This window comes from Zonotrichia leucophrys, chromosome 17 (assembly GCF_028769735.1).
Source record: "Zonotrichia leucophrys gambelii isolate GWCS_2022_RI chromosome 17, RI_Zleu_2.0, whole genome shotgun sequence".
NCBI lineage: Eukaryota > Metazoa > Chordata > Aves > Passeriformes > Passerellidae > Zonotrichia > Zonotrichia leucophrys.
The window spans coordinates 9692956-9718416 of NC_088186.1; the positions used below are offsets into that span (position 1 = coordinate 9692956).

The 25461-nt window shown below is 51.5% G+C and overlaps 3 protein-coding genes across 4 annotated transcripts in view; 1 reads left to right on the plus strand and 2 right to left on the minus strand.

The window, feature by feature from the left end:
• Positions 1-814: 814 nt before the first annotated feature.
• On the plus strand, positions 815-2970 carry TUBB4B (tubulin beta 4B class IVb). The gene is made up of 4 exons (XM_064727453.1): positions 815-961; positions 1048-1156; positions 1243-1353; positions 1762-2970. The coding sequence occupies exons 1-4, from the start codon at positions 905-907 to the stop codon at positions 2820-2822; spliced, it is 1338 nt and encodes a 445-aa protein (XP_064583523.1). The 5' UTR covers positions 815-904; the 3' UTR covers positions 2823-2970.
• CIMIP2A (ciliary microtubule inner protein 2A) lies at positions 2960-18906 on the minus strand. Its single transcript, XM_064727454.1, has 8 exons — positions 18834-18906; positions 15091-15260; positions 10937-11043; positions 10694-10858; positions 8834-8936; positions 7136-7230; positions 4609-4726; positions 2960-3048 (listed from the first exon to the last, which is right to left on the minus strand). Exons 1-8 carry the CDS (start codon positions 18887-18889, stop codon positions 2960-2962), a joined length of 903 nt encoding a protein of 300 aa, XP_064583524.1. The 5' UTR covers positions 18890-18906.
• Positions 18907-21508: 2602 nt separating this feature from the next.
• LOC135454930 (discoidin domain-containing receptor 2-like) overlaps positions 21509-25461 on the minus strand; it is a 50348-nt gene continuing 46395 nt past the window's right edge. The window contains exons 16-18 of one of the 2 annotated variants that reach the window (XM_064727609.1): positions 24870-25019; positions 23908-23945; positions 21509-23576 (exon numbers count right to left, since the gene is read on the minus strand). In XM_064727609.1, the coding sequence (XP_064583679.1) occupies positions 23528-23576; positions 23908-23945; positions 24870-25019 (237 nt within the window). In that variant the 3' untranslated portion in view covers positions 21509-23527. The remainder of the gene's footprint in view (positions 23577-23907; positions 23946-24869; positions 25020-25461) is intronic. The other variant, XM_064727608.1, reaches the window with a different exon arrangement.

Genomic DNA, 25461 nt, shown 5'->3' on the forward strand with positions numbered 1-25461 from the left:
CAGACCCCCTGAGTCTTTAGGGTCCCCCGAGCCCTCACAGGAGCCAGGCTGAGCCCTCAGAGCCCCTCCTCAGCCTCACGCTGCCCTCACACCGCCCGCCCCAGCCCCTTCCCGCCACCCGCGCGCGCTGTCGCCATGACAACGCCCGCGCGCGGCCCCGCCACCCTTGGGCCGGGGCCGCGCGCCAGAAAGTGCTGGAATGTCGCTGCAGCCCGCGCGTGCGCACGCGGGGTCCTTCCCCCACCCGCCGTGGCGCTGCGGCGGCGGCTGGAAAGGGACGGGGGGACGGGCGGGGAAGGAAGGAAGGAGGGAGACCTGGCTGGAGGAGCGAGGGTGAGGGGCGGGGGGGAAAGCGCTAGGGACCCGCGGGGAACCCGCCTTGTCCCGCAGTGAGGAGGAGCCGCGCCTCCGCTGCGCAAAACGCGCACTCGGCTCCCTGAATGGGCGGCTGCGGCGGCCACCGCCCAGAGCCCGCTGCGGAGTCACTGCGACGGTTACCAGGGCACTTCGTTCTCCGCCAATCAAACGGCGTTAGCTCATCCCCCACGGCCGGCAGCCAATCGGCTTCGACATCAATCATTCAATTGAGCCAATCAGAAACGCCGTGAGCGAGCTGAGGCGGGCACTCGCGGCTCCCGGTTGCCTAACTGTAAAGCCAACAGACAGGTGGGCGGGGCGAATAGGAGCCGTCGGTTTGAGTGACAGCGGCGCAGCCAATTAGATTCTCTCATTTATAGAGCCTCGCTATAGGCATCCAATCGTTGCTGCGAGTGCCCGCCTGGGCGGGGAGAAGAAGGCTGCGCGCGCATTCCGCTGCTATATAAGGGCTGGCGGTTGCCTCACGCAGCCAGAGTCGGTTGGGGAAAATCTGGGGTTGTAGTGAACGCTCGGAGCTGCCGCCATCATGAGAGAGATTGTGCACCTGCAGGCCGGGCAATGCGGAAACCAGATCGGAGCCAAGGTCCGGGCGGGGAAAGAGGGCGCGGGGGCGGGAGGGGAGCGTGCCTGGTCCGGCGTGGCCGCCGCTGACGCGCTTCTCTTCGGCAGTTCTGGGAGGTGATCAGCGACGAACATGGTATCGACCCCACCGGCACCTACCACGGGGACAGCGACCTGCAGCTGGAGCGCATCAATGTCTACTACAATGAGGCCACAGGTAGGGCCCGGACCCGCCCCGCCGTGCTCCCCCCGTGCTCCCCCCGCTCCCCCGGCGCGGCAGTCATGGCTCTCCCTGTGTTGCAGGCGGCAAGTACGTGCCCCGCGCCGTGCTGGTGGACCTGGAGCCCGGTACCATGGACTCGGTGCGCTCCGGGCCTTTCGGGCAGATATTCAGGCCAGACAACTTCGTGTTCGGTGAGTGCGCGGGGGCGGGAGGAACCGCGGGGTGGGGCGGGCAGGGCACTGCGGGGCTGCCCCGCCGCACATGCTCTGAGGGACCGGCCCGGACGGGGCTAATCCTGGCGTGGAATACCGGGATTGCGGCTGGGAGCGGCTCCCGGGTGGCACCAGAGGTCGTTGCTTTTCGGTTTTTCGTTACCGCCTCCGTGCGTGCCACCGGGAGAAATGGAGTGGCTGCTGTATCATTGATAATTAATGTTTGCCTGTGTCTGGCGAGCCACTGCAGAGGTGCTTGTGTGAAACCACAGCCCTGCGCTCGATAAGATGAAAGCTTTCATGGAGCCTGATGCTCTTAGGCTTTGCTTGCAAGCAATAAGCAGGAAGCAGTGACCGTAATCTAATACGAAAATGGCTCTTTTCCAGGTCAGAGCGGAGCAGGAAACAACTGGGCAAAGGGCCATTATACGGAAGGTGCTGAATTAGTCGATTCGGTGTTAGATGTTGTAAGGAAGGAGGCAGAAAGCTGTGATTGTCTCCAGGGCTTTCAGCTTACTCACTCCCTGGGTGGTGGCACAGGCTCTGGCATGGGTACCCTTCTCATCAGCAAAATCCGTGAGGAGTACCCAGACCGAATTATGAATACTTTCAGTGTGGTGCCCTCCCCTAAAGTGTCAGATACTGTAGTAGAGCCCTACAACGCCACGCTGTCGGTGCACCAGCTGGTGGAGAACACGGACGAGACGTACTGTATCGATAACGAGGCGCTGTACGACATTTGCTTCAGAACACTGAAGTTAACGACCCCCACCTACGGTGATCTGAACCACCTCGTGTCAGCCACCATGAGCGGTGTCACCACCTGCCTGCGGTTCCCGGGCCAGCTCAACGCTGACCTGCGGAAGCTGGCAGTGAACATGGTTCCCTTCCCACGTCTGCACTTTTTCATGCCCGGTTTTGCCCCGCTCACCAGCCGTGGCAGCCAGCAGTACCGGGCTCTAACCGTGCCAGAGCTCACCCAGCAGATGTTCGATGCCAAGAACATGATGGCGGCGTGTGACCCTCGTCACGGCCGCTATCTGACGGTGGCCGCTGTCTTTAGGGGCCGCATGTCCATGAAAGAGGTGGATGAGCAGATGCTGAACGTTCAGAACAAAAATAGCAGCTATTTTGTTGAATGGATCCCTAATAACGTTAAGACAGCAGTCTGTGACATTCCACCTCGCGGCCTCAAAATGTCTGCCACCTTCATTGGCAACAGCACGGCCATCCAGGAGCTGTTCAAACGCATTTCTGAGCAGTTCACTGCGATGTTCCGCAGAAAGGCTTTCCTGCACTGGTACACGGGCGAGGGCATGGACGAGATGGAGTTCACAGAGGCTGAGAGCAACATGAACGACCTGGTGTCTGAGTACCAGCAGTACCAGGATGCCACAGCTGAGGAGGAGGGAGAGTTCGAGGAGGAGGCTGAGGAGGAGGCAGAGTAAAGCTATGCAGTTGAACACCTGTAAATTTTGTTTAAAGTTGTATGAACTCTCTCATTCAAAAAGTTCTGTTTGTGTTGTGTTATTATTGCTGTTTCCGAGTCACTCCCAATGCTGTACAGGCACCATTAAAGCAGTTTTCACAGTGCAAGTCCCCGTCTCCTCTGTTCCCAGCGGTACGACTCCCGCGTGCCGTCCCCATAGGTGAGCCCACAGATGTCCTGCAGATCTGGAACACAAAACCAATAAAACATGGGGCTTAGCACTGTCACCCTGTCCATGTCCCCCCCCTTCTGTCCCTGCCCTCAGCCAGGTGCCTCTGCTGTGTCACTGCCATGGTGTCAGTCTGGTATGGGGACTAAAGCTGTTCCCTGGTGTTCTCTTACACTCAGGTGCTGCTGGAGGGGGGCACATTTAACAGGGAGGGTGGGATTGACTCCAGGCTGTGTCTAAATTTAGGTACCTGCCTGTGGCCTGGTGCAGCCGGGCCTGGCAGGAGCTGAGCAGGGCTCACAGGAGCTTTGAGCTGCCTGGGCACAAAATGGTGCCACAGAGCTGCACTGGTGTTCCTGCAGCAGCTGAGCTGCTCCACTGCAGCTCCTCAGCCCTGCAACCCCAGCAGGCAGCCCTGGCCTGGCCCAAGGGTGCTGGGTGCACACAGCCCTGCTGCAGTGATTTCAGAAATCACAGCAGAGGTTGGGATAATCAGGTGTTTGTGCAGCCTCTGCTCTTTGGGTGAGCTGAACACCTGACAAGTGTCTGGGACTTGTTTTTCTCATGAAAACCCTCCATGGCTCCAGGCTTTTACAATGGAACCAATTCATATGATTGGTGCCACTTCAGCTGACAAAGCTGTCACTGAGGAGCTGGACAGGAGGGAGCAGGCTCCTTCCCTGCTAAAAAAATTCTCTTCAGTGTTCTAAATTATAACTGCTTTTGTTTAAAGGTTTTTGCCTTAATTAATTTTCTCCACCCAGAGCCGGACTGGTTGGAGCAGTTAAAACTGTGCTGACTGGTGGCTCCAGAGCAGGGAAGTGGGAATGTCTGCAGAGCAGGGCCCAGTGTCACACCTGCACTCAACATCCTGCTCTCTGGGCTCAGCAGCCACAGCCCAGCCCTGCCTGCAGAGTTGTTTTCCCACTCTGCTTTCAATCCTGCCACATTTCATATCTTCTCCCATTTTCTCCCTCTGCACTGCAGCAAGGACGAGCAGTGAGTCCAGTTCTTCCCAGCTGAGCTCCATGATTTCCCACCCACATTACTGAGCTGTGACCAAACACAGCAAAATTTATTGAGATTTTTTTTTAACCTGGTACATTAATGCTTCCAGGTGCGTGGACACACCTTCCCCTTACACACAAAATTCCTCCAGAGCTCTCCTTTTAGGCAGCCCAGGACAGGGCTCAGGCAGGACCTGTCCTGATGGCAGAAACCATTTCCCTGCACTTTCTGTGCTTTCTCGACCACTTCACACCATCTACTTCTTCCTTTTTATCAGACTTCAAGGTTTTTAGAGCAAACCCCTTTCCTGGCACGTGACAGGTGGGATGTCACTGAGCCTGGGTGGGGAATGGTGGCTGGAAATGTGAAGCCTGGGAGCAGTGGGAACGCTGGGCTCTCCTGCAGCCAGGGCATGGCAGGGTTCCAGCAGCTCAGCACACACCAGAAAAAACCCACGTGGAACACCTCAGTGATTGTTCACTGCTATGAAACTCCAGCCAGTAACAGCACTACTTAACCCAGTAATTAGCATTAGTGACTTTTATTTTCACTCAGCTGATGCACTTACGTGGTACAAAGCCCATGTAGTTGGGGATGAGTCCAGCACGGGTGTAAATTTTGGTGTCTGGCCAGTGTGTCAGGGGGAACCTCCTGCCCAACGTGTAAGGTGGATTTCTCTCCAAAAGCTGGAAAACAAAACAAAAAAGACCCCAAAACAACATGGAACAGTTTATTTTAAAACACACTATTTTTACCAAAGTCATGTGCTTTGACTCTGCATTATATAAAATATTTAAGCCAACATAAAGCAATTCTCCTTCCAGTCCTGCTTTTTTCTAATTAAGAGCTACATTGCATTGTCCCTTTTTCCACTCCATAAATTTTTCTCCTGGCAGGTGTTGGCAGCAGCCCCTGCCAGCTCATCCCCCATGGCCACAGCATGGCCCAGGTGCTGTCCTTGGGATCCTGATCCTGATTTATTCCCTTGGGGATCATCCCCAAGTCCCAGAGCTCCTGCTCTCTGTCCCTGGTGTTCCTGTGCTGTGGCTGTGTTTGGGCTTGACCCCCTTTGTGTTTCCATGAGTCCCACCAACAGGAACGGCCTGGGATTCCCAGGCCAGGAGGAACAGGAAGGCTTAGGGAGCATTAACTGAAGGAAGAGTGCAAATCATCTCCTGCCCTCTGAGGCTGGCCAGCAGCATGGGTGTCACAGAAGCCCTAAAGGTGTCCCTGGAGCTGTGTTTGGGGTGCGGAGCAGGGATGTGGGTCACGGAGCCCGGCACACCGAGCCTTTGTGCTGGGATGGAGCCCAGGCTGCGGCTCCTCGGGGGTTTCTGCCGTGCCTGCTGCAGGCAGTGAGCAGCGATCCACGGCACATCTGTAACCGAGGACAACGAAGATTTAGGGCAGCAGATTAGTGGCTTGAAGTCAGAAGCCATCTTAGCTGGAATTGTGGTGTGATTCTCCTCCCTTCAGCGCGTCTGCCGAGCCCCGCAGCCCGGGGCGCTGCATCCCGCACGGACGGACGGACGATCCAGGGCACGGCAGGCGTGTCGGAGGGCAGCGGGGCAGGAAGGGTGGCACACAGCACACTCAGGGATAAATGCCCGGGGTTTGTTCCGTTTGCTCCATTTCAAGCACGGCAGCAGGGAAGCAGACAGCAGCAGCGCAGGGAATGCAGCTCATGCAGAGCTCGGCGCTGCCCTGCGCTCCCCGCTCAGTTCTGCCCAGATGATTCCTCCGAGCTGGGCATCCTGAGCCCGGGACGCTTTTCCGACATCAGCCCCCTGTGCTCGGGGATGGAGGGGATGGAGGCGCGGCCGTGGGGCCCGGGGAGCGGCAGGGGCTGGGGGGCTCAGCCTGGGGGTAATGAGCTGATCCGCTGGACCTGAGAGGCTGCTGAATCCTGGGAATGACACTGCACCCCGGGGATACTGCTGCATCCCAGGGATCTCACTGCACCCCGGGAATGACACTGCATCTAGGGATCCTTCTGCATCCCAGGGAATCTCACTGCACCCTGGGGATCACACTGCATACAGGGATCCCTCTGCACCTCAGGGATCCCACTGTATCCCAGGAATCACACTGCATCCAAGGATCTCACTGCACCACGGGAATCCCTCTGCACCCCGGGAATGACACTGCATCATGGGGATCCCTCTGCACCTCAGAGATCCCTCTGCACACTGGGAATCACACTGCACCCCAGGAATCACACTGCATTCCCAGGGATCCCTCTGCACCCTGGGAATCACACTGCATCCAAGGATCTCACTGCACCCTGGGAATGACACTGCATCCAAGGATCTCACTGCACCCCAGGATCTCTCTGCACTCCAGCAATCACACTGCATCACAGGAATCACTTAGCACCCCAGGGATCTCAGTGCGCCCTGAGGCTCACACTGCACCCCAGGATCTCTCTGCACCCCAGGATCTCACGCCGTGCTGGGGGCAGGGAGGGCTGGGTAGCTCTGAATGCAAACTCAGCTGCTGCGGGAGGGATCTCCCTTTCCGTGCCGAGGATTGTGTGTCACTGTACGGGAGCTCTTACAGCAAGGGGACAACAGCCTTTCAGGAGGGATATTTCTGCATCCTTCCCAAAAGGAGGAGGAAGAAGGTCAAGATCCCTTGAAGACAAATTGTGTTAGGAAAGGAGAAAGCCTTACAACCAAATAAATGATATATCACAGGAAGTCACCAGCACTGCCAACCACACAGAGGAGATGTATGCTATAAAGGAAGTGCAGACAGTTGCATCCTGTATTTCTGCACACAGAGCAACGTTTTTAACAGCTACTCTTGACCCAGCCCTCACTATATTTCCTTAATCCTTTTATGAACTCATTTACCATCCCTTAATGTCCCAAGGAAACAAGTTACAGGATTTAATTGCCAGTGGTTTTTTTCAATGTTAACAGCATTTGATTTTGCTTGTGCTTGTATCCCAGTTCTAATCCTACTCTGAAAATTCAGCACCAGCATTATGCACATTCTCATTTCAATAATCTAGTCCAATAATCCAGTTCTAAAATCCTGAAAATTCAGCACCAGCATTATGCACATCCTCATTTCAATAATCCATAATTTACCTGGCGACGGTCAAATTCCTGCATGGCTTTCTTCACGCCCAGCAGGTAGGTCATGCCAACGTTGTCCAGGGAGCAGGGGATGTAGCCAGTGTACCCTTTGGGAGGAGGCAAAAGAGAACATTTGCTGCTTGAGAACATACAGAGATCATTTAAAGATCAACCACCCTGAGAGTAGAGGAACCTGGGATGAATATAAAACCTTAAAGTATAGGAGGAAAAATGAATCTGTTGAAACTGTAAAATTAACTCTTACATGTGAGGTATCTTCTCTGAAAGAGATTTTTTGCCTTATGATTCCCAAGGAGAACACAATGACCTGAACTCATTTTTGTTGGTCTGCACATGGTATGAAAGAAGAATTTCATTTTCTTAGTCCTTTTTTTTTTTTTTTTTTTTTACATCTACAGCTCTTCCATGTTTTCTCCCAATTTAATACACACTCAGGGGCTAACAATGGCATGTCCAACATTTTATCCTCATCTCCTCTGCCCATCTAACAAATTCCCCCAAGAGAAACTTTATAAAGTCTAAAACTACACAAAACCTAGTGAGGTACAACCTAAAAGCAGCCCAAACCCTCTTTCCAAAGGAATGCTTTGGAGAGGGAAATTTGCCTTCTGCACCCTAAAGCCTGGACAGTGTCTCATTTTAACTGGGCTATTGTGATCCCTGTAGTGCAGAGTGAAGGATCCCACCTGCTGCAGTGGGATCCTTGAGGGGGATCAGCCCATCAACCATCATATCCCTCCTGCTGCACAGCAATGTTCTCCCAGAGCAGGGGGGAAGATGTAGAACACTCTTTGTGGGACACATTTTATGCCTTTATGGTGGTGCCATGCTCCCCTGTGTGTGGATTTGGTGGTTCAGGAGAACATCTCATTTCTAGGAGATGGAAAACCACCCCAGCAGGGTGGGGCAGAGCCCAAGGACAGCTCTCCCCACCACCTGCAGGGAAATGAGGTGGTTCCTGAATCCCTTCTGCTGCCCATGGGAACAGAGTGACAGCATCCCAAAGGGTGACAACATCCCAAAGGGGTGACAACATCCACAGGGTGACAGAGCATCCCAAAGGGTGACAGCATCCCAAAGGGTGACAACATCCTAAAGGGTGACAGAGCATCCCAAAGGGTGACAGCATCCCAAAGGGTGACAGCATCCTAAAGGGTGACAGAGCATCCCAAAGGGTGACATCTACAGGGTGACAGCATCCCCAGGGTGACAGCATCCTAAAGGGTGACAGCATCCACAGGGTGACAGCATCAGGGTGAGAGCATCCCAAAGGGTGACAGCATCTACCGGGTTACAAAATCCAAAGGGGTGACAGCATCTACAGGGTGACAGCATCCCAAAGGCTCACAGCATCCCAAAGGGTGACATCTACAGGGTGACAGCATCCACAGGATGACAGAGCATCCCAAAGGGTGACACCATCCCCAGGGTGATAGCATCCCAAGGGGTGACAGCATCCTAAAGGGTGACAGCATCCACAGGGTGACAGCATCCCAAATAAACGCCCTTGCAGGGATATTTTTATATTTTTATATTATTTTTTATATTTTATATTTAATATATTTTTTTATTTTTATATTTTCCATCCCAAACAAGCTGGAGCCACCGGGCAATGCCACTGAGGTTTCCCCGGGCAGAAGGGTCACACCATGTCCTCAGGGAGCTGCAGGTGCCCTGGCTGTGCTTTACCTAAAGTGACTTTCTGTCGGATGGCATTGGGCACTGGCAGCACTGGCAAGGTGTAATCTGCTGCTGCAACCCCTCCTGGCAGTGCCACACCTCCGGTTTCCAGCTGCTCAAAACAAAGAGAGAAATCAAATCAAACACCAGTAAAACCTGCTTCTGCCCTTGGCTGCACTGCTGAAATCACTGCCAGCGCTGGGAATGGCAGCTCCCATTTCCAGTTCTTCCCAGCTTCACTCCAAGAGCCTCCCCTGCCATTTCTGGGAAAGCCAAATCACGAGAGGAGCAAGCAGCAGACCTAGAAGGGGTTTGCAAAATCATCATGGAGAACAGGGGGAGCTTTGGGCACTGAGCTCCTGTGCAAATCTGTTTCTGAGGGCAAGGAGCAGGAATGCCCCTTCTTGGGATTTACATCCAAGCCAGCTTTTGACTCCATACGTCAAACCTCTAATCTCTGCCTTCAGAGGATTTGCAGAAATCCTGGGATTTCTGCAGGAACGTGACAGAGCCTGTCAGCGGCTCCAGAGAAAATAAATGGTTTATTAAAAAATAATAAAAATAATCTTAATTTTTAAGCAAACAAAACAAACAAAAACCTCAAAAATCCCAAAAACCCCAAAAACCTAAAAACCCCAAAAAACAAACAAAAAACTCAACAAAGAAAAAAAAACCAACCAAAAGAACACCATGAGACATGTTGGTCTGGAGGGATATTTGGCTGTGCTGTGCTCAATGCCCCCAGTTCAACAGGCAAACCCCAGTACTGGTGTTCAAAGGGGAGGCAATGGTGGTGGGAAATTCAGGTGGGGGCAGAAACCCAACCAAAGGTGTTGGGACTGCTCTGGTTTTGGGAGGAGGAGGAGGAGGAGGAGGAGGAGGAAGGCAGCATCCAAGGACACCCTAAGGAAGCACAAGCCTGGCTGCCCAGCACAGCATAACACAACTTTAGGGGCTGGGATTGAAGCCAAACCCACCCAAAGGTGAAATTAAGTGGTTTTGATTGAGAAGTGTAATTAATGATCAAAACTATTTCCTGAAGATGGAGTGGATTTGCTGCTGCTGGAAATATTTGTGTGTCTGATCTTTTCCTACACAAACTCTTAACTTTGTGCCCTTGCCATTTGCTGGATTAACCCCTTTTCTGACTCAGAGATGTAGCAACTGAGTGGCATTTTAAAAACTTTTATTCTATTTTCAGTCTCATGTGAAGGGCGAGACAATACAGATGTTATAATTCACGCCATCACAATCAGAAGCTTTAAAGCATTTACAGCATAGTATAAAAAGCTAATTAAAGCTAATATTATTAAAGCTAATAAGCCAAAAAAACACTCATAGTGTATTGTAATTAAGGAATAGTTAGCTCCTAATTGTAATATTAAGAAATTAAGAAATAGTTAGCTTCTAATTGCAAAAATCAGAAGCTTTAAAGCATTTACAGCATGGTGTGGCTAAAGTTAATAAGCCAAAAAACACTTAGAGTGTTTATGTACACTTATATGTACTTTAGTTAAACATTTTAATACACATATACACTTATATGTATTGTAATTAAAAATGAGTTAGCTTCTAATTGTAACAGTGTAAATTATAACATCTGTATTATCTCGCCCTTCACATGAGACTGAAAATAGAATAAAAGCTTTTAAAAGACCTCTGAGTTACCCCATCTCTGGGTCAGAAAAGAGCATTTTGTGGGTCAGATAAGGGCACAATGTGGGTCAGAAAAGAGCACAATGTGGGTCAGAAAAGGGCATAATGTGGGTCAGAAAAGGGCACAATGTGGGTCAGAAATGGGCATGATCCAACAGGCCCTCCCAGCCGTGTGCAATCCCCTCCTCACCCCTCACCCCCAACCCCACTCACCGTTTTTGTCCCTTCACATTGGCACTGGCAGGGCCCCGTCCCTTTGCCCAGCAGCCGTGCCAGGGGTGCCATGGCCAGCTCCCTGTTCAGCTGCTCAGCTGCGGGGTGTGGGGCCAGCCCTGGGGGCTGCCAGCCCTGCTGGGCACCCGGGGGGCTCTGCCAGCCCTGCTGGGCACCGGGCAGGGCCAGGGGGCTCTGCCAGCCCCGCTGGGCACCGGGCACGGCCGGGGGGCACGGCCCAGCCTGGGCACCCATGGGGGGCTGCGCCGGCTCCTCCAGCACTGTGGGCACGGGCTGAGGCCCCAGGGGGATCTCGGGAGGGCTCGTGATGGTCTGGTAGGTGACATAACCTGAGGGACAGACACTGAGTTAGAGGATGAGGCATTCCCGGTATCCCCGTGCCATGGGAAGGAGCCTGGAGGTAGAACCAGAACAGATCAACTTGGAGGAGACCACGAGGATCCACTCCATGCACATCCCAGAATAGCTATGCACTATGAACTCTATTTAAATTAAATGTAAATTACTAAAAGCCAAAGGGAAGCTGCAATACATAAAGAATGTACTGCAGGAAACAATGAGATATGGAATTTCTGCTTTGTGCAGGCTTCCATATTATTCCTACAATGGTTTTGGATGCATCATTATTCCTTGTAGCCCTCTTGGTCCTTCAGTTTCCAAATCCTGGGAGCAGTATACTTATGCCTGCTGAGTTCTTTTTTCACAAGTTTTGTTTCCATTTTTCCTCTGATCCTCATCAGCCCCATCAATAATCCAGCCTGCACAGAAATCCAGCACAAATCCCAGTTAAATAACATTTATTCCAGCTGTCACTGAAACAGTAAAATATCACCAGCCAAGCTAAAAGGGGGAAAAACCCTCAATCCTCAACTCCATGTGGCTGTGTCAGCCCACCCCAAACAGAGCCCCCTCCAAGGAATTCTTGCTCTGACACCGTTGCTGCTCATTGAGGAAAGGATCTGCTGTAACACTGGCTGGAAAAACATTATCTCCCATCCAAATATCTCCACTGTGAACCAGGGACAGAGCCCTGTCATTTGAGATTCTGCAGTTACAGCTGAGCTGGGCAACTTTTCTCTGATTTCCCCTTAAAAATCCCCCTGACGTGGCTCCCCAGCCCCGTGTGACCTCCCTGGCTCAGGCACTTTCTGTGTGCCAGCAGTGAAACTCATTTTCCCCTCCTCTGTATCTCCAGAGGAGAATCCTCCACCCCACAGCCTTCTTGGAAAACTGTTCCTGTGTCAGCCTGGCTTTTTCAAAACAAACCAAATTCCTTCCATTTTTGTGCTCACAGACCATTTTTTCCCAGGTCATTACAGCCTTCCTGTGAGCTCCCCTTGGGAGCACATCTGCATCCCAGGGCTGAGCCTGGGGAGTGAATGAGGAGCTGCCTCCCAGCAGAGGCTCCATCTGCAGACAGCCCATTCCTCTGCAGGGCTGGAATACTCTTAGAGGTTTGCTCCAAGCTGAATGATTCCATGATTTCTGAAAATCTACAGAAATCAGCAAAATCTACCCTTTTCTGCATGAGTATAAATTTCTGGTGGGCATTTAGGTGTGTCATCTGCCCATAATTATATAATAATGTGTATATATATATATATATATATATATATATACATACACACACACACATATATATACACATATTATATATATATATACACACACACATTATATAATATTATTATGTGCTATATATAATAAATATTATATATATTATATAATATATATATTTATATATTTATGTATATTATATATGTATGTATATAAATAATATATATTATACATATTCTGTATGCAACTTTATTTTTATATAACTATATTGTTATATATATATAAAAACTATATATATACATTATATATTATTATATATATAATATATATTATATAGAAAATATTTTATATATTTATATATATATAAATATATATTATATATGTATATATATAAATATATATGTTATAATATATATTCTGTATACAACTTTGGGAAATATATATAATATGCTCTATGCAACTGAATTATCAAGTATCCAGGCCGGCACCAAAAGAAAGAAAAAATCCTTGATTAAAATGATTTTTCAATCCGCTATGCAAATTTTAAACCTGGTTTATTTTTTTACTTCATTATTAAGAAGAATGTTGAATCTACTCTCTTTCTCCCACAAACCAAAGGAAAAGGAAACTTAGCTTGTTCTGTACTTGAGAAATCCATGTGAGCTCCTTTTTGTCACCCTGGGGTTTGCAAACTGATTAATTCTGAAAGGTTGCACAGTGAAGCACAAAATGAAAAGCCAGGAGAGCACAGTGCTTCTGATTTGAGGAAATATCCACATTTTCAGCTCAGGTTCCAGTTGCAGCATGGATGATGGATAATTCAGCTCATCCCTGGCTGAACTCATGGAATCACAGAATGTCCTGAGCTGGAGGGACCCACCAGGATCACCTGGAGCTCTGGCAGCCTCGGGGCCGTGCCCATTCCCTGGGCAGCCTGGGCAGTGCCAGCACCCTCTGGGGGCAGAGCCTTGCCCTGAGCTCCAGCCTGAGCTGCCCTGGCCTTTCCCTGATCACCAGAGTGAAGAGATCCCCAACAGCAGAGCCTGATTGCACTTCCAGCAAGAAAACAAATGGGATTCAACTGATAGAAACTATCAAAGTATTGGTGCCTGTCCATGAGGCTTTATCAAAGCCAGGCCTTGAGAAAAAATCTTGAGACTGAGTTTGCCACAGGCCCCACACTGCCACGAGCTCTTTGATCACCATCACATAAAACAATCACATAAAACACCCAGGAGCACCTGGGAGGGTTTGAGGGATTGCTCAGGCCCAGCTGGGCAGCAGGGCTGGGTGACCTTGTCAGCGCAGCCAGGGCTGGTTCTTCAGGACCTCCCTGAGGAGCAGCAAACACGAGCACCAGCACGGGCAACCAGGAGGGAACCAAAATAATGAGAGAGCAACTCGGTCAGCTGGTTAGTTGGGTCTGTCCAAGGTGTGTTTTAGACCAAGGAAATGCAAATCCAGATCTCCAGGAATGAGGCCTGTAAACACCAGCTGTGCAGTGCAGGCCTGAACCTGGAGAGCAGGGCCAGAGCGGCAGAGAGGCCCCAAGAAGCTGCATGACACAAATTCCCAGTGAAAAATGAGAGAGGAACACTTGGATGTGGCCATCCCTAGGGAAATAAAGACACAGATCCCACAGGGGCACCTTATCCCTGTGTTCAGCATGCAGGAAACTCACTGCCACTGTCCAGGGCATCCGCACAGCCATGGGATGTGGCAAAAGTGTCCCCAAAGGGTGGCAAATGTGTCCCCAAGGGATGGCACATCCCCAGCACAGCCCTGAGTGCCTGCCTGGGGCTGCTCAGCAGGGACACAGCACTCTGGACAAAGGGCTGGGGCTTGGAAGGAAATTCCTGCAAATTCCCAGTGCTGGGAATCCACATGAGCCTGTCTGTGCTTGATGGAGGAGGTGGAGTCTGTTTGCAGTGTGGAAAGGGAAAAGAGGGGAAAGAGGGACAAGAGGGAAAAAAGGAGGGAAAAGAGGGGAAAAAAAGGGGAAAAGAAGGGGTAAAAAAAGGGAAAAGGGGGGAAAGGGAAATCAGGAGAAAGAGGGGTAAAAAAGAGGGGGAAAGGGAAAAGAGGAGAAAAAAAGAGGGAAAAGGGGGGGAAGGAAAAGCGGGAAAAAGAGGGGAAAGAGGAAGGAAAAAGGGAAAAGAGGGGAGAAAAGGAAAAGAGAGGGGAAAAGAGGGAAAAGAGAAGGGAAAAAAGGAAAAGAGAGGGAAAAGAGGGGAAAAAGAGGGAAAAGAGGGGAAAGGAAAGCACAGGAGCCCTTCTGCTGAGCTGAGGAGGAGCAGCAAGAAGCAGAATCAAGGCCAAGCTGTCAGAGCAGAGCAGAGTGAGCTGTGCACCAGGCAGGTGAGCCAGAAAATAATCTGATTTAGGAGACCAGACCTTCCCCAGAAAGATGGATTTTAGCCTGTGGAATTGTGCAGGTTTTGACTGGGATAGAGGTAATTTTCTTTATAGAATATAAAGGCCATGGTTTGGATTTGTGAGCAGGCAGCTGTATGGGGTTTAGTTGCCAGCCAGGCTTAAACCACAACAAGAATTCTGGAAGAATTGGGGAGTGAATTAATGATATACCACAAAATCTCTTATCTTCATTGAACTGAAGATAACCTGGGAACTGAAACTCTCCCCAGCACCAGAATCCCCATCCTCATCAGCTGGGGCCAAGAGCTGCAGCACCTCACTCTGCTCCTCCCCAGCTGTCAGAGCTGTGATTCCCCAAGGAAAAAATCCCATTTCATCCAAGGACAGAGCCCACCGTTGGTAATTAATTAATTAGTGCTCATTAGCAGGGCCCATTTGCTCACCTGGGTGGTCGATGTGGTAATGGTACTGGAGGAGGTTTTCCTTGGAGTCCAGTGGTGCCAGCAGGGAGCGAGGGCTCTTCCTGACACTGGGATCTGTCAGCAGCTCATGGGTGGTTCTGCCATAGGTGTCCCCAAAGGTGAAGGTGAACTGAGGGACGTAGCCCCCATAGCTGAGGAGGAAACCAGAAAGGAGCCATGAGCACGATGGCAGTGGGGGATGTGCACTGGTGGGGTTAATTGTGGAATCCCAGACTGGTTTGGGTTGGAAGGGACCTTAAATCCCATCCAGTGCCACCCCTGCCATGGCAGGGACACCTCCCACTGTCCCAGGTGCTCCCAGCCCTGTCCAGCTGCTGCCAGGAGCTGCCCAGGCCCCTCGGGCTGTTTGCTCAGGGACACAAAGGGAGGATCTGGCTCACACAGGGGAGGGGGGGTTGGATGCCCCTGGTGAGGACAGGGCAAGGTGACAGATCACCTGGATGATGGAAACCCCACAAAGAGAAATCAGTGCAGAACATGCACAGAGAGTGGGAAGATGCCATAAAATGGAATCAGGGGGTGCTGGGGTAATGGAGGATCTGAGCAGGCCCAGGGTGTTCAGAGAATCCCAGACTGGTTTGGGTTGGAAGGGACCTTAAAGCCCATCCAGTGCCACCCCTGCCATGGCAGGGACACCTCCCACTGTCCCAGGTGCTCCCAGCCCTGCCCAGCCTGGCCTTGGGCACTGCCAGGGATCCAGGGGCAGCCACAGCTGCTCTGGGCACCCTGTGCCAGGGCCTGCCCACCCTGCCAGGGAACAATTCCCAATTCCCAATATCCCATCCAGCCCTGCCCTCTGGCAGTGCAGATCTGCTGCAGGGTCTGTGCCCTGGGCAGGCCCTGTGCAGAGCCCAGGGAAGGGAGGATGGGATGAACACAGGGGGAGGACTGAGAGAGAGCCCAGGTGTGGTGACAGGAGCCAGCAGGGAGTGTCTGTGTTTCACATGCATGTTCTCCTCTGGCAGCACACACTGCTCGTCAGCTCTCAGGCATGTACAGGCACAGGCCCCTGGTTCATGCAGAAACATGGGTGAGGTCAGGGAGCAGCACCTGTGGATGTGGATGGGAACACTCCCAGCCCAGCCTGGGCTTTGGCAGCACCAACATCCACAATCCCCCAGTTCAAATACCGTTTCCAGTTCAACGTGCCCCAGTTTAAACTTTGCAGTGCCTCTGTTCTGACACTGTGAGTAACTGAGAAAATCCCAGTGTCTGTTGTTCAGTACTGAAACTCAGAAATCAGAATAATTCCTCTCTTGCACCCTCCTCTCTCTGCTCACAGCAAGGAGGGGGCCCAGGCTGATGAGCCCACTCTGGCACTGCCTGGCACAGGGAAGGTGGTCAGTGCCAGGAACAAACACAGCTCAGTTTTTGGGATCTCTCCCCTGCCCAATCCCCGGGCTGGGCACTGTCACTTGTGGCCAAGGGCAGGGCAGGTGCTGGAGCTCTGAGCCACCATCAGACACTCGAGCTGTTCCAGTCTCACATTTCCTAATGCTGATGCTATTCCAGCACTGAAGGAAGGAAGAGCAGCCAGTTGCAATGGACAGAAATGTTCCATCAATGAGCCCAGCGTGGATCCGGGGCTACAGCCAGATGATGCATGAGGATCATAAGATGATGAGTAAGTCCTTTCCCTTCCAAATAGTTTAAACAGCAGCCAGCAGAGCTGTGCATTTACTCTGGGCAGGTTTCCCCACTCTGCATGCAGGATTCCTCCTGGTGCCTCATCCCCAGGGGTTCTCAATGATAAACTGAGCAAGGGCACAAATGACACAGCCCAAATAATTACAGGATGGCTGGAGGGATTTTGATCCTGGACAAAATAATGGCTGGGCTGAGAAAGGGCCCTGTTCCCCTGCAATTAAACAGAGATCACCTGAGCCAGGGTGATCTGCCATGAGGGAGGCACAGGTGAAACCTGGGGCAGGATCAGCCTCAGCAGGGCTGGTTGTGTCCCATGCTGGGGTCAATGAGGGACCCCCTTTTGGGGAGCCCTGTCTGGGCTCAGGCTGTGAGCAGTGAAGCCCCTCTGGCCCGGGGCTGAGCCCTCTCACCCCCCTTGCTCAGCCCTATCTCCTCCATCACCACTCCCAAACCTGCTCTTCCTCCCTGCCAAGCACAGCCCTGGCCCTGGGCCATCCTCGCTTGTCTCCAACCCTCCCAGCTCTGCAGAGCCAGGCTGTGCCCAGGAATCACGGACTGAGCCCTTCCCTGCCCACCCAGACCCTCCCAAGCCATCCCACTCACTGGGTTTAGGCTTCCTAGTGGCTTTTCCAAACCCCTGCTGTGGCTTCCCAGTCCCTGAAGCTCTGTGGTGGCTTTCCAGACTCCTGCTGTGACCATTGCCTGCCCTGATGACACCAATGTGCTCTGGGGCTCTTTGGGGTGTTTGTAGCTTTGCTGGCACAGGGGGTGCAGCACATGGGACACCTGGGGACATCTGGACACAAACCCTGCTCCTGTGACAGCCCAGTGCAGGCTCTGCTGGGGATGCCCTCCAGGCAGCTCCTCCTCATCCTCAGCACCCAAAGCAGATGCAAAGCAGCATCCACAGCACCAACAGGAACAGCAGCAGGTTTGCCTCCTCCTCCTCCTCCTTTTCCTCCTCCTCCTCCAGAGAGGAGCAGCCCCAGCTGCTGTGTCCATGGCAGGGCTTGGAGCTGCTCCTGAGGGAGCTGCAGGCAGGCAGGGCTGAGCAAGGGATGGAGTTGGGGATTTTGGAGCTGCAGTTCCAGCCACAGCTCCCTCCTTGCTGTCCCTCCTCTGTCCCCAGCACAGCTCTGATGGCACACAGGGAATGTCACATCAGATGGGCACAGCAATGCAAAAATGAGTAAAAACCCCCCAGGCTCAGAGCTTATGTAAGTGGGAACGTGGAGAGATCAGTGATGGAAAATGGAAAATCCTGTCACTGCAAGGGGAAGGGCTGGCTGGGTCACAGGCAGGAGCAGCCCTAAGGAAGGAGCTCCACCCTCTCCCTGTGCCCGGGCTCTGCCTCCACAGCCCTGCCTGGCATTCCCTGTGCCAGGGCTCCCCTCAGCCTGGGCTATTCCCAGGGATTCACCTGGAGGGACACCCAGCCCTTCCCACCCCCTTTGCACATCCCAGCCCAGGTCTCACCAAGGACCCCACACACAAATTCACAGCAAATCCCCAATTCCTCCCATTCACATCTTACCTCCTCCCCCTGCCTCATTTCCAGCCTTTTTTCCTTCCAAGCCTTTAGAGGAGAGGGTCCCAAAGAGCTTTGGGAAGAAATCCAATTTATGGAGGAGGTGACAAAACTTCCCAGTGTCTGCCCCAGCAGCAGGACAGGGCTCCAGCCCAGTGACCAGAGGGTGTCACATCTCTACAACCCTTTAGTCAAAAAAGACTTCCAAAAATCCTTCATGCAGATTTTAAGACAGTTTGGAAGCCAAGCCCTGCACAGGAGCTCTGCTGGCATTTGGCAGCTTAAAAGAAATGAGGAAAAAGTGGGGAAAAGAACCATTTTGGCTTTGCTGTCCATGTGCCATGGCATGTTCTGCAGTTCTACCCCTGTGTAAGGTGCTGCTTCCCCTGGAGCTGTGTCTCCTTCAGACCATGGATACATGGAATATTGAATAGTGTCTGAAAAACCCCAAAATATCCTGAGCCATAAACACTCCCTGACCCCAAGCAGAGCCATGTGCATTGGAAATGGATGTTTTGGATGAACTCACCCAGGGATGTGGTAGGGGTTTTCAGGGAAGATGCTCTTTCCCCCGGAGCCTGCCATGATGGTGTTAAAGCCCGTACTGGGCAGGGGGGAAGGAGACACAGCTCAGTGCAATCACCAGGGGAGCTCTGTGATGTCAGCCCCAACAGGTTCCACCTGCAGCACAAACCCCTCACTGCTCCCGGACACAGCTCTGGCCTTACCCACCTTGTTTTGGGGGAGCACAGGAATTGTACAGCCTTTGTCAGGATTCCTGAGGGCCCCAGCCCTGCACCCAGGGCTCCCTGGGAGTGCAGCACAAACACAGCTCTATGTTCACAAACACAGCTCCCTGTTCACACTCACAGGTCCATGTTCACACTCACAACTCCATGTTCACACACAGCTCCATGGTCACAAATAGGATTCATGTTCACACACCCAACTCACACTCACAGCTCCATGTTCACACTCAGCTCCATGCTCACACACAGCTCTGTGGTCACAAACAGGATCCATGTTCACACACACAGGTCCATGGTCACACACACAGGTCCTGTTCACACTCACAGCTCCATGTTCACACTCACAGCTCCATGGGCACACTCACAGCCCTATGATCACACTCACAGCTCCATGTTCACACTCACAGCCCCATGTTCAGAGTCACAGCTCCATGTTCACACACACAGCCCCATGTTCACACACACAGGTCCCTGTTCACACTCACAGCTCCATGTTCACACACACAGCTCCATGTTCACACTCACAGCCCCCTGTTCACACTCACAGCTCCATGCTCTCACTCACAGCTCCCTGTTCACACCCCCCCAGGGCCTGGCTGCCTCTCCCCCCAGCTGACTGGAATTGCAATTGGAGCTGCAGCCATGCTGCTGCTTGAAGTAGTTGTTGTGTTTGTCATGTATGGGATAATGGGACTATCAAGTTTAAGTACTTACCACGTAAGTTTTAAACCAGATTTTCCATCAATCTTGAGTCTTTTTGTGATTTTCTGTGGTAGCTGCTTGCTGCAGAGGTGTGGTTCTTGCAGGACAGCAGCTTTAAAGGATGGAGAACTTGTGTGGGTTCCCTTCCCCAGGTGTGAGCCCAGAGCTGTCACAGGCAGCAGCTGCAGGTTTTATTTCTTTGGGGTGTGAGCAGTTGTGAATTCTGCAGAGGAATTCAACCCTGCTGTGATTTCACTGTCACAGATGGAGAAATGATTGAATCAGAGGTTTCCCTGAGCAGATTCAAACTGCCCAAGCCTTCAGTGTGTTTAGGGAGCCCTTGATCCCCTCTGGGGCTGAGGTGGCGCCTCAGGGCAGCCCTGCCTGGGCCTGGCTTGGCCAGGGCTGGGCAATGAGGGATCCCAGGGTGGTTCAATCCCAAACCCTGCCCACAGGAGCTGTTCTGGAGGCAGCAAAGTGCCCAGGCTGTGCCCAGGTGTTCTCCCAGCTGTGCAGGGGGTTCCTGATGTGCTGCTTCTGTTGCAGAACAACTCCAGCCCCACGTGCCTCAGTACAGGTTCCGCAAGAGGGACAAAGTGATGTTCTACGGGAGGAAGATCATGAGGAAGGTGAGGGCACCTGCTGAAATCCAGAGTAAAGCTGAGAGGTGCAAAGTTTGCAGCACTTCACTGGCTGAGCCTGGCCCAGGGCCTCAGCCTATAAATGTCTCTGGGATGTTGTGGCTGTTCCAGCTCTCCTGCAGCACTGACTGCATTGCTGGTGCAGCAGCAGCTTCTCTTTCTGGCCAGAATTTTCCTCTTTCAAAAATATTTGCAGCCAGTGAAGAGCAGGAATAAATCAATGAATATCTAATTCCTGTATGGAATTGATTAAATATCCCAGAATTCCAGACTGGTTTGGGTTGGAAAGAACCTTAAAGATCATCCCAGACTGCTCCAAGCCCCATCCAACCTGGCCTTGGGGACACTTCCAGGGATGGGGCATCCACAGATTCTCTGGGCCACCTGCTGAATATTTGATGGTTGCTCTTACCTGTTAAGGTGCCTAATTTCCCTCAAACTTATGTCTGAGAAGATCAAAATGCTGCTTTGGCTCCTGCCCTTGGTGCCTAAACTGAGAGATCTGGTATTTTCAGCCTAAAATGTATTTGAGTTTGCCCAAATACCCAAGCTCTGACCAGGGGCAGCCCTGCCTAGCAATGCCAAGGCTGCAGGGTGGGTGGCTCTGCCAGGGGCACAGTGACAGACCAAGAGGCTTCCAAAGGCACAGGATGCAAGGGAAGGGCCCACCAGGCACAAGGAAAAAGTTCTTTATGGGCACAGAACAGCTCTGGGACAGCATTTCCAACACTGGAAATTTTCAAAGCACAGAGTACCCCAAGGGAACTTTGAAATCAGCTCAGCTTTAAGTGCTCTGGTTGGTAAGGGACCTATACAGGCTCCTCCCAACCTAAAGCATCAGATTTTAACACTGGGATGAAGAAGCTGTTGATTGAAATGCAGCACCAACCAACAATCCCAAGCCCACTGAGGTCCCAGCAGCACAAGGGGATTTGAGGTTGCAAATTTCCAGAAACTCCCTTTAAAATTCTCTTCATTTAATGGTCTGTGGCTGCTCCCTCCAACCCCAGGGGTCACATCCTCCCCAAAGAGCTGCTGAACAACCCCACCACAGTGTCAGCTCTCAGGGCACACACCTGAGTACAAAGAAAGAAGTGGAAATTCACTTTTGTCAAGGTTATCGTTAGAATTTATTGATATGAGACAAACTTTGTATGTCACCATGTCAATGGAGGAACAGCATGTCCAGATGTCACAGAGCCCATGCAGGGACTGTCCCTGCCCTGGGGGCACAGGAGACCACACACACCCAGCTGGTGGCACTGGGGACATTCCTGGGGCAGGAAATGCTCCAGAAATCCCTTGGATATCTTGGTGTTTTGGCAGAGTGCAGCACCCAGCAGGGAAGGGCAGCTCACCCCAAGAAAACCTAATAAAAAGAAAACCTAAAAAGGGGTGAGCTTGCAGGAATCCCTGCAGGGAGATGAGAGCTCCTGGGCCCTCAGCTGGGTGGGGACACATCCACCCTGGGCTGGAGCCTTGCCAAGGGGCAGCACAGCCATGCCACGCTCCAGCCTGGCATCTGCCCATTCAGAAGCCCATCTGCCCATCAGGGTTTTTCTTTTAGCACAACCATGCCTGTGTTGTAACCACTCAGACATTCCCCTCTCACAGCACAGCCAGCCTGTCATCCATGCTTGTGGCTATGATGAAAATTATCTTTAGAATCTTTACTGGAAATACATTTTATGCTGGATTCTACTTAAAAAAAAAAAAAAGGCAAGTGCTGAGCTTTCATCTTCTCCCAGCTTATGAAATATTTGGTTTGGTCCTAAGTATCTTGCTAAATGATTACAGAGGGAATAGCAGAGTATTCCCCAGGCACCTGGTAAATCCACAATGGATTTATTGTAGAAACACACTAAACTCTCTAACTCACTCCAAATGGATTTCAGAGCCCAGAATGAGCTGTTTGTGACAGGACACACAAAAAGCAACCCCAAGTTCAACGAGTGACTGAGGAAAAGGGCAGGGGAGGTGACAGGGCAGTGACAGCCTGGCCAAGGCCCCACCTGCTGCACACCTGGCTCCAGCACACACAGGAGGGAGCTGGGGCTCCTCCTGGCCCTCCTGGGAGCTGTGACAGGGACAGAGAGGGCTCTGCTCTCAGCCATCCACCCCCAGCCCATCTCAGTTCCCTCTCACATGTAACAGCATTGATCTAGAGATCTCATATTGATGGGTAATTATACAGGATTAATTGCACATCAGTCCATTGTGGCTACAAGTTCATTAGGTTAATAACTCTACATAGTGACAGTAGTACAGTATCAGCTACTTCTCAATACAAACTCCCTACCCTAACCTTAATTTGCAGGTCAGAGGAAGACCTTCTAACACAGTGACCTCCCAATAACCTTTAACATTCATTTTAAAATCATTTTTTCTAGAAAACAAAACAAAAAAAAAATCCAGTGTGGGGAAAACGCACATATATAACCAAAGCAGTGCTTAACAACCACAGGAAAACAGAACATCATCTTGGACTCTTGTTTCAGCATCTTCTGTGGACCCTGGAGTGTCACTCCCAAAGGGATCCTCAATGCTCCGTCAGTTCCCAAGTCCATTAAACCATTTCCCAGCTCCAGATGTTTCTGGCCTCTCACCATTGTCTGTAGCAAGAGCACACAGAAACACTTGCTCATGTGCACAAGACTTCCATCAGATTCCATGGAAGAGCTCTGGAAGGCTGCAGCCTTTCCTTCCAGAAGCCTGTTCTCGAGTGGCAGCACTCTCACCTTCTCTTCCAGCCAGGAGAGAGCTCCAAGTCCCTCCAAGTTCTACTCCTTCCTTCTGCCCAAAGCTCTATGGGTATCCAATAAAACCCCTCTCACAGTATTCCCAGGAAATGATTCAGAAGAGGAGATGATTTTTCAAACCAAATGAGATCCTCTGGTCCTGTGTGTCAGACCATGGCCAAGAGAATGAGCAGCTGCCATGGACGTCCCAACTGCAGCAGCCAGGGAGGGGAGCCTGACTGAGAGGGACAGGCAAAGAGACCCCAAAGTCACTCTGTGCTGAGCTTGCCTCTTCCTCGAGTCAAATGTTTGATTCCATTTGTTCTAGCAGGAACTGGTGGATCATGTCAAAAGTGGGACGATCTTTGATGTCCCTGCTCCAGCATTTCAGCATCAGGTCGAACACAGGGTTAGGGCACAGAGGAGTCTGGGACAGATAGATCTGAAAGGAAGAGTCACAGTGCTTCAGTGGGCTTCTCACAAAAGAACTGAACCTTTATCAAGTAACACCAAAGGACAGTTTCATTCCAGGCTTACAAGACACAGCCACCATGCAGAGTTTGGAATCCCTCCAGCTCCAGGCTGGAGTCTGGACAGAGCCTCTCAAACAGCACCACGGACACTTTGCCAACTTGTCTGATGAGCTGCTCACAAAACAGGCCTTTGTCCCCCAGGAAACATGAATGCTTCTGGGGCATTTGTTCTCCAAGAGACAGCAAAACACAAACCAAAACCAAATTTACCACAATAAAATCCAAGCACTTGCAACTCACCGTAGCCAGCCCATGAGGCTTTCTAAGCATCGTGACAGCTTGGTAGCAGAGACAGAAAAAACACCTTTTAGAGCTTATCTACAGCACAGCTTGGCAGAACCATTTTATTTCTCCCTCTCATTTTTTAGGCTCTTGGCTAATCATTGGTATTGGGAGATGGTCAATAAACCCCTTATTTTATTTCCCTTAATTCTCTGCTTAATTCCCTTTATTTCTCTTAATTCTCTGGTGCTAAAGGTGAATTTTGGGGAGAACTGTTCTCCACAGCTTTGGGTACTGAGGAGATGGAATGTCCTACCCCATCACTGGTATCTATTGAGGGCAGCAGCAGTGGGGACAAAATGACACAAAAGCCCTTCAGCAGCTGGAGATGGCCAAAGGCTTCTTGGAGATACTTCAGGGAGAATCCAATCCCTGGGAACCACCAACTGCTCCTCCCCACCACAAATCCCTCCTGCTCCCTCATCTTGCAGAGGCAATGCTGGTGGGACAGCGCTGGCAGAGGAAAGGAGCAGCAGGACTGTGTGGGAGAGCCTGGAAAAGCTGAAGGCAGGGCAGGGTGAAGTGGTTTAGAACAGGAAATAAGGAGGACAGGACCAAGGGGTTCTTCCAGCGGGACTGCAAGAGAGGAAAACTGGTACAGTGAGCCCAGAAGAATGAGAGGAGAGGGAAGATCAGTGAGAAGCTGAGCAGGACACAGGTGAGAAGCTGAACAGAACACAGGACAGAGGTGAGAAGCTGAGTAGAACACTGGTGAGAAGCTGAGTGGAACACAGGACGCTGGTGAGTAGAAGCAGAGTAGAGCACAGTACAGAGGTGAGAAGCTGAACAAAACACAGGGCACAGGTGAGAAGAAGCAGAGACTGCTGCAGCTGAGGTGAGGGCAGCAGGGAGGAACATCCAGCAGGAAGGGGGAGGCTGAGGGAAGGAGGGAAGGAGCTGTTTGTGCTGTTGTTGCTCACCTGCCTGCCCTGGCTGCGGAAGAACTCGCCCGTGTTCTCGATGACCTGCTCATCTGTCAGCAGGCTGTAGGGCTGCTCCTTGCACAGCACAAACATCTCCCACAGGGTCACCCCGAAGGCCCACACGTCACTGGCTGTGGTGAACTTGCCCTGGGGACAGAATCACAGAATCATGAGGTTGGAAGAGACCTCTAAGATCATCAAGTCCAGCCTGTGCCCTAACACCTCAACTAGACTATAGCACCAAGTGCCATGTCCAGTCTCTTTCTAAACACATCCAGAGATGGTGATTCCACCAACCTCCCTGGGAAGAGCATTCCAGTGCTTTATTATTCTTTTGGTGAACATTTTTTTCCTAATATCCAACCTGTACCTTCCCTGCTGTAGCTTGAGACTGTGTCCTCTGGTTCTGTCAGTGCTGCCCTGTGGAAGAGACCAACCCCACCTGAGGACAGGCACCTTTCAGGAAGGTGTAGAGAGCAATAAGATCACCTCTAAACCTCCTCTTCTCCAGGCTAAACAGCCCCACTCCTTCAAATGTTCCTCACAGGGTTTGTGTTCCCAGCCCCTCATCAGCCTCGTTGCCCCCTCT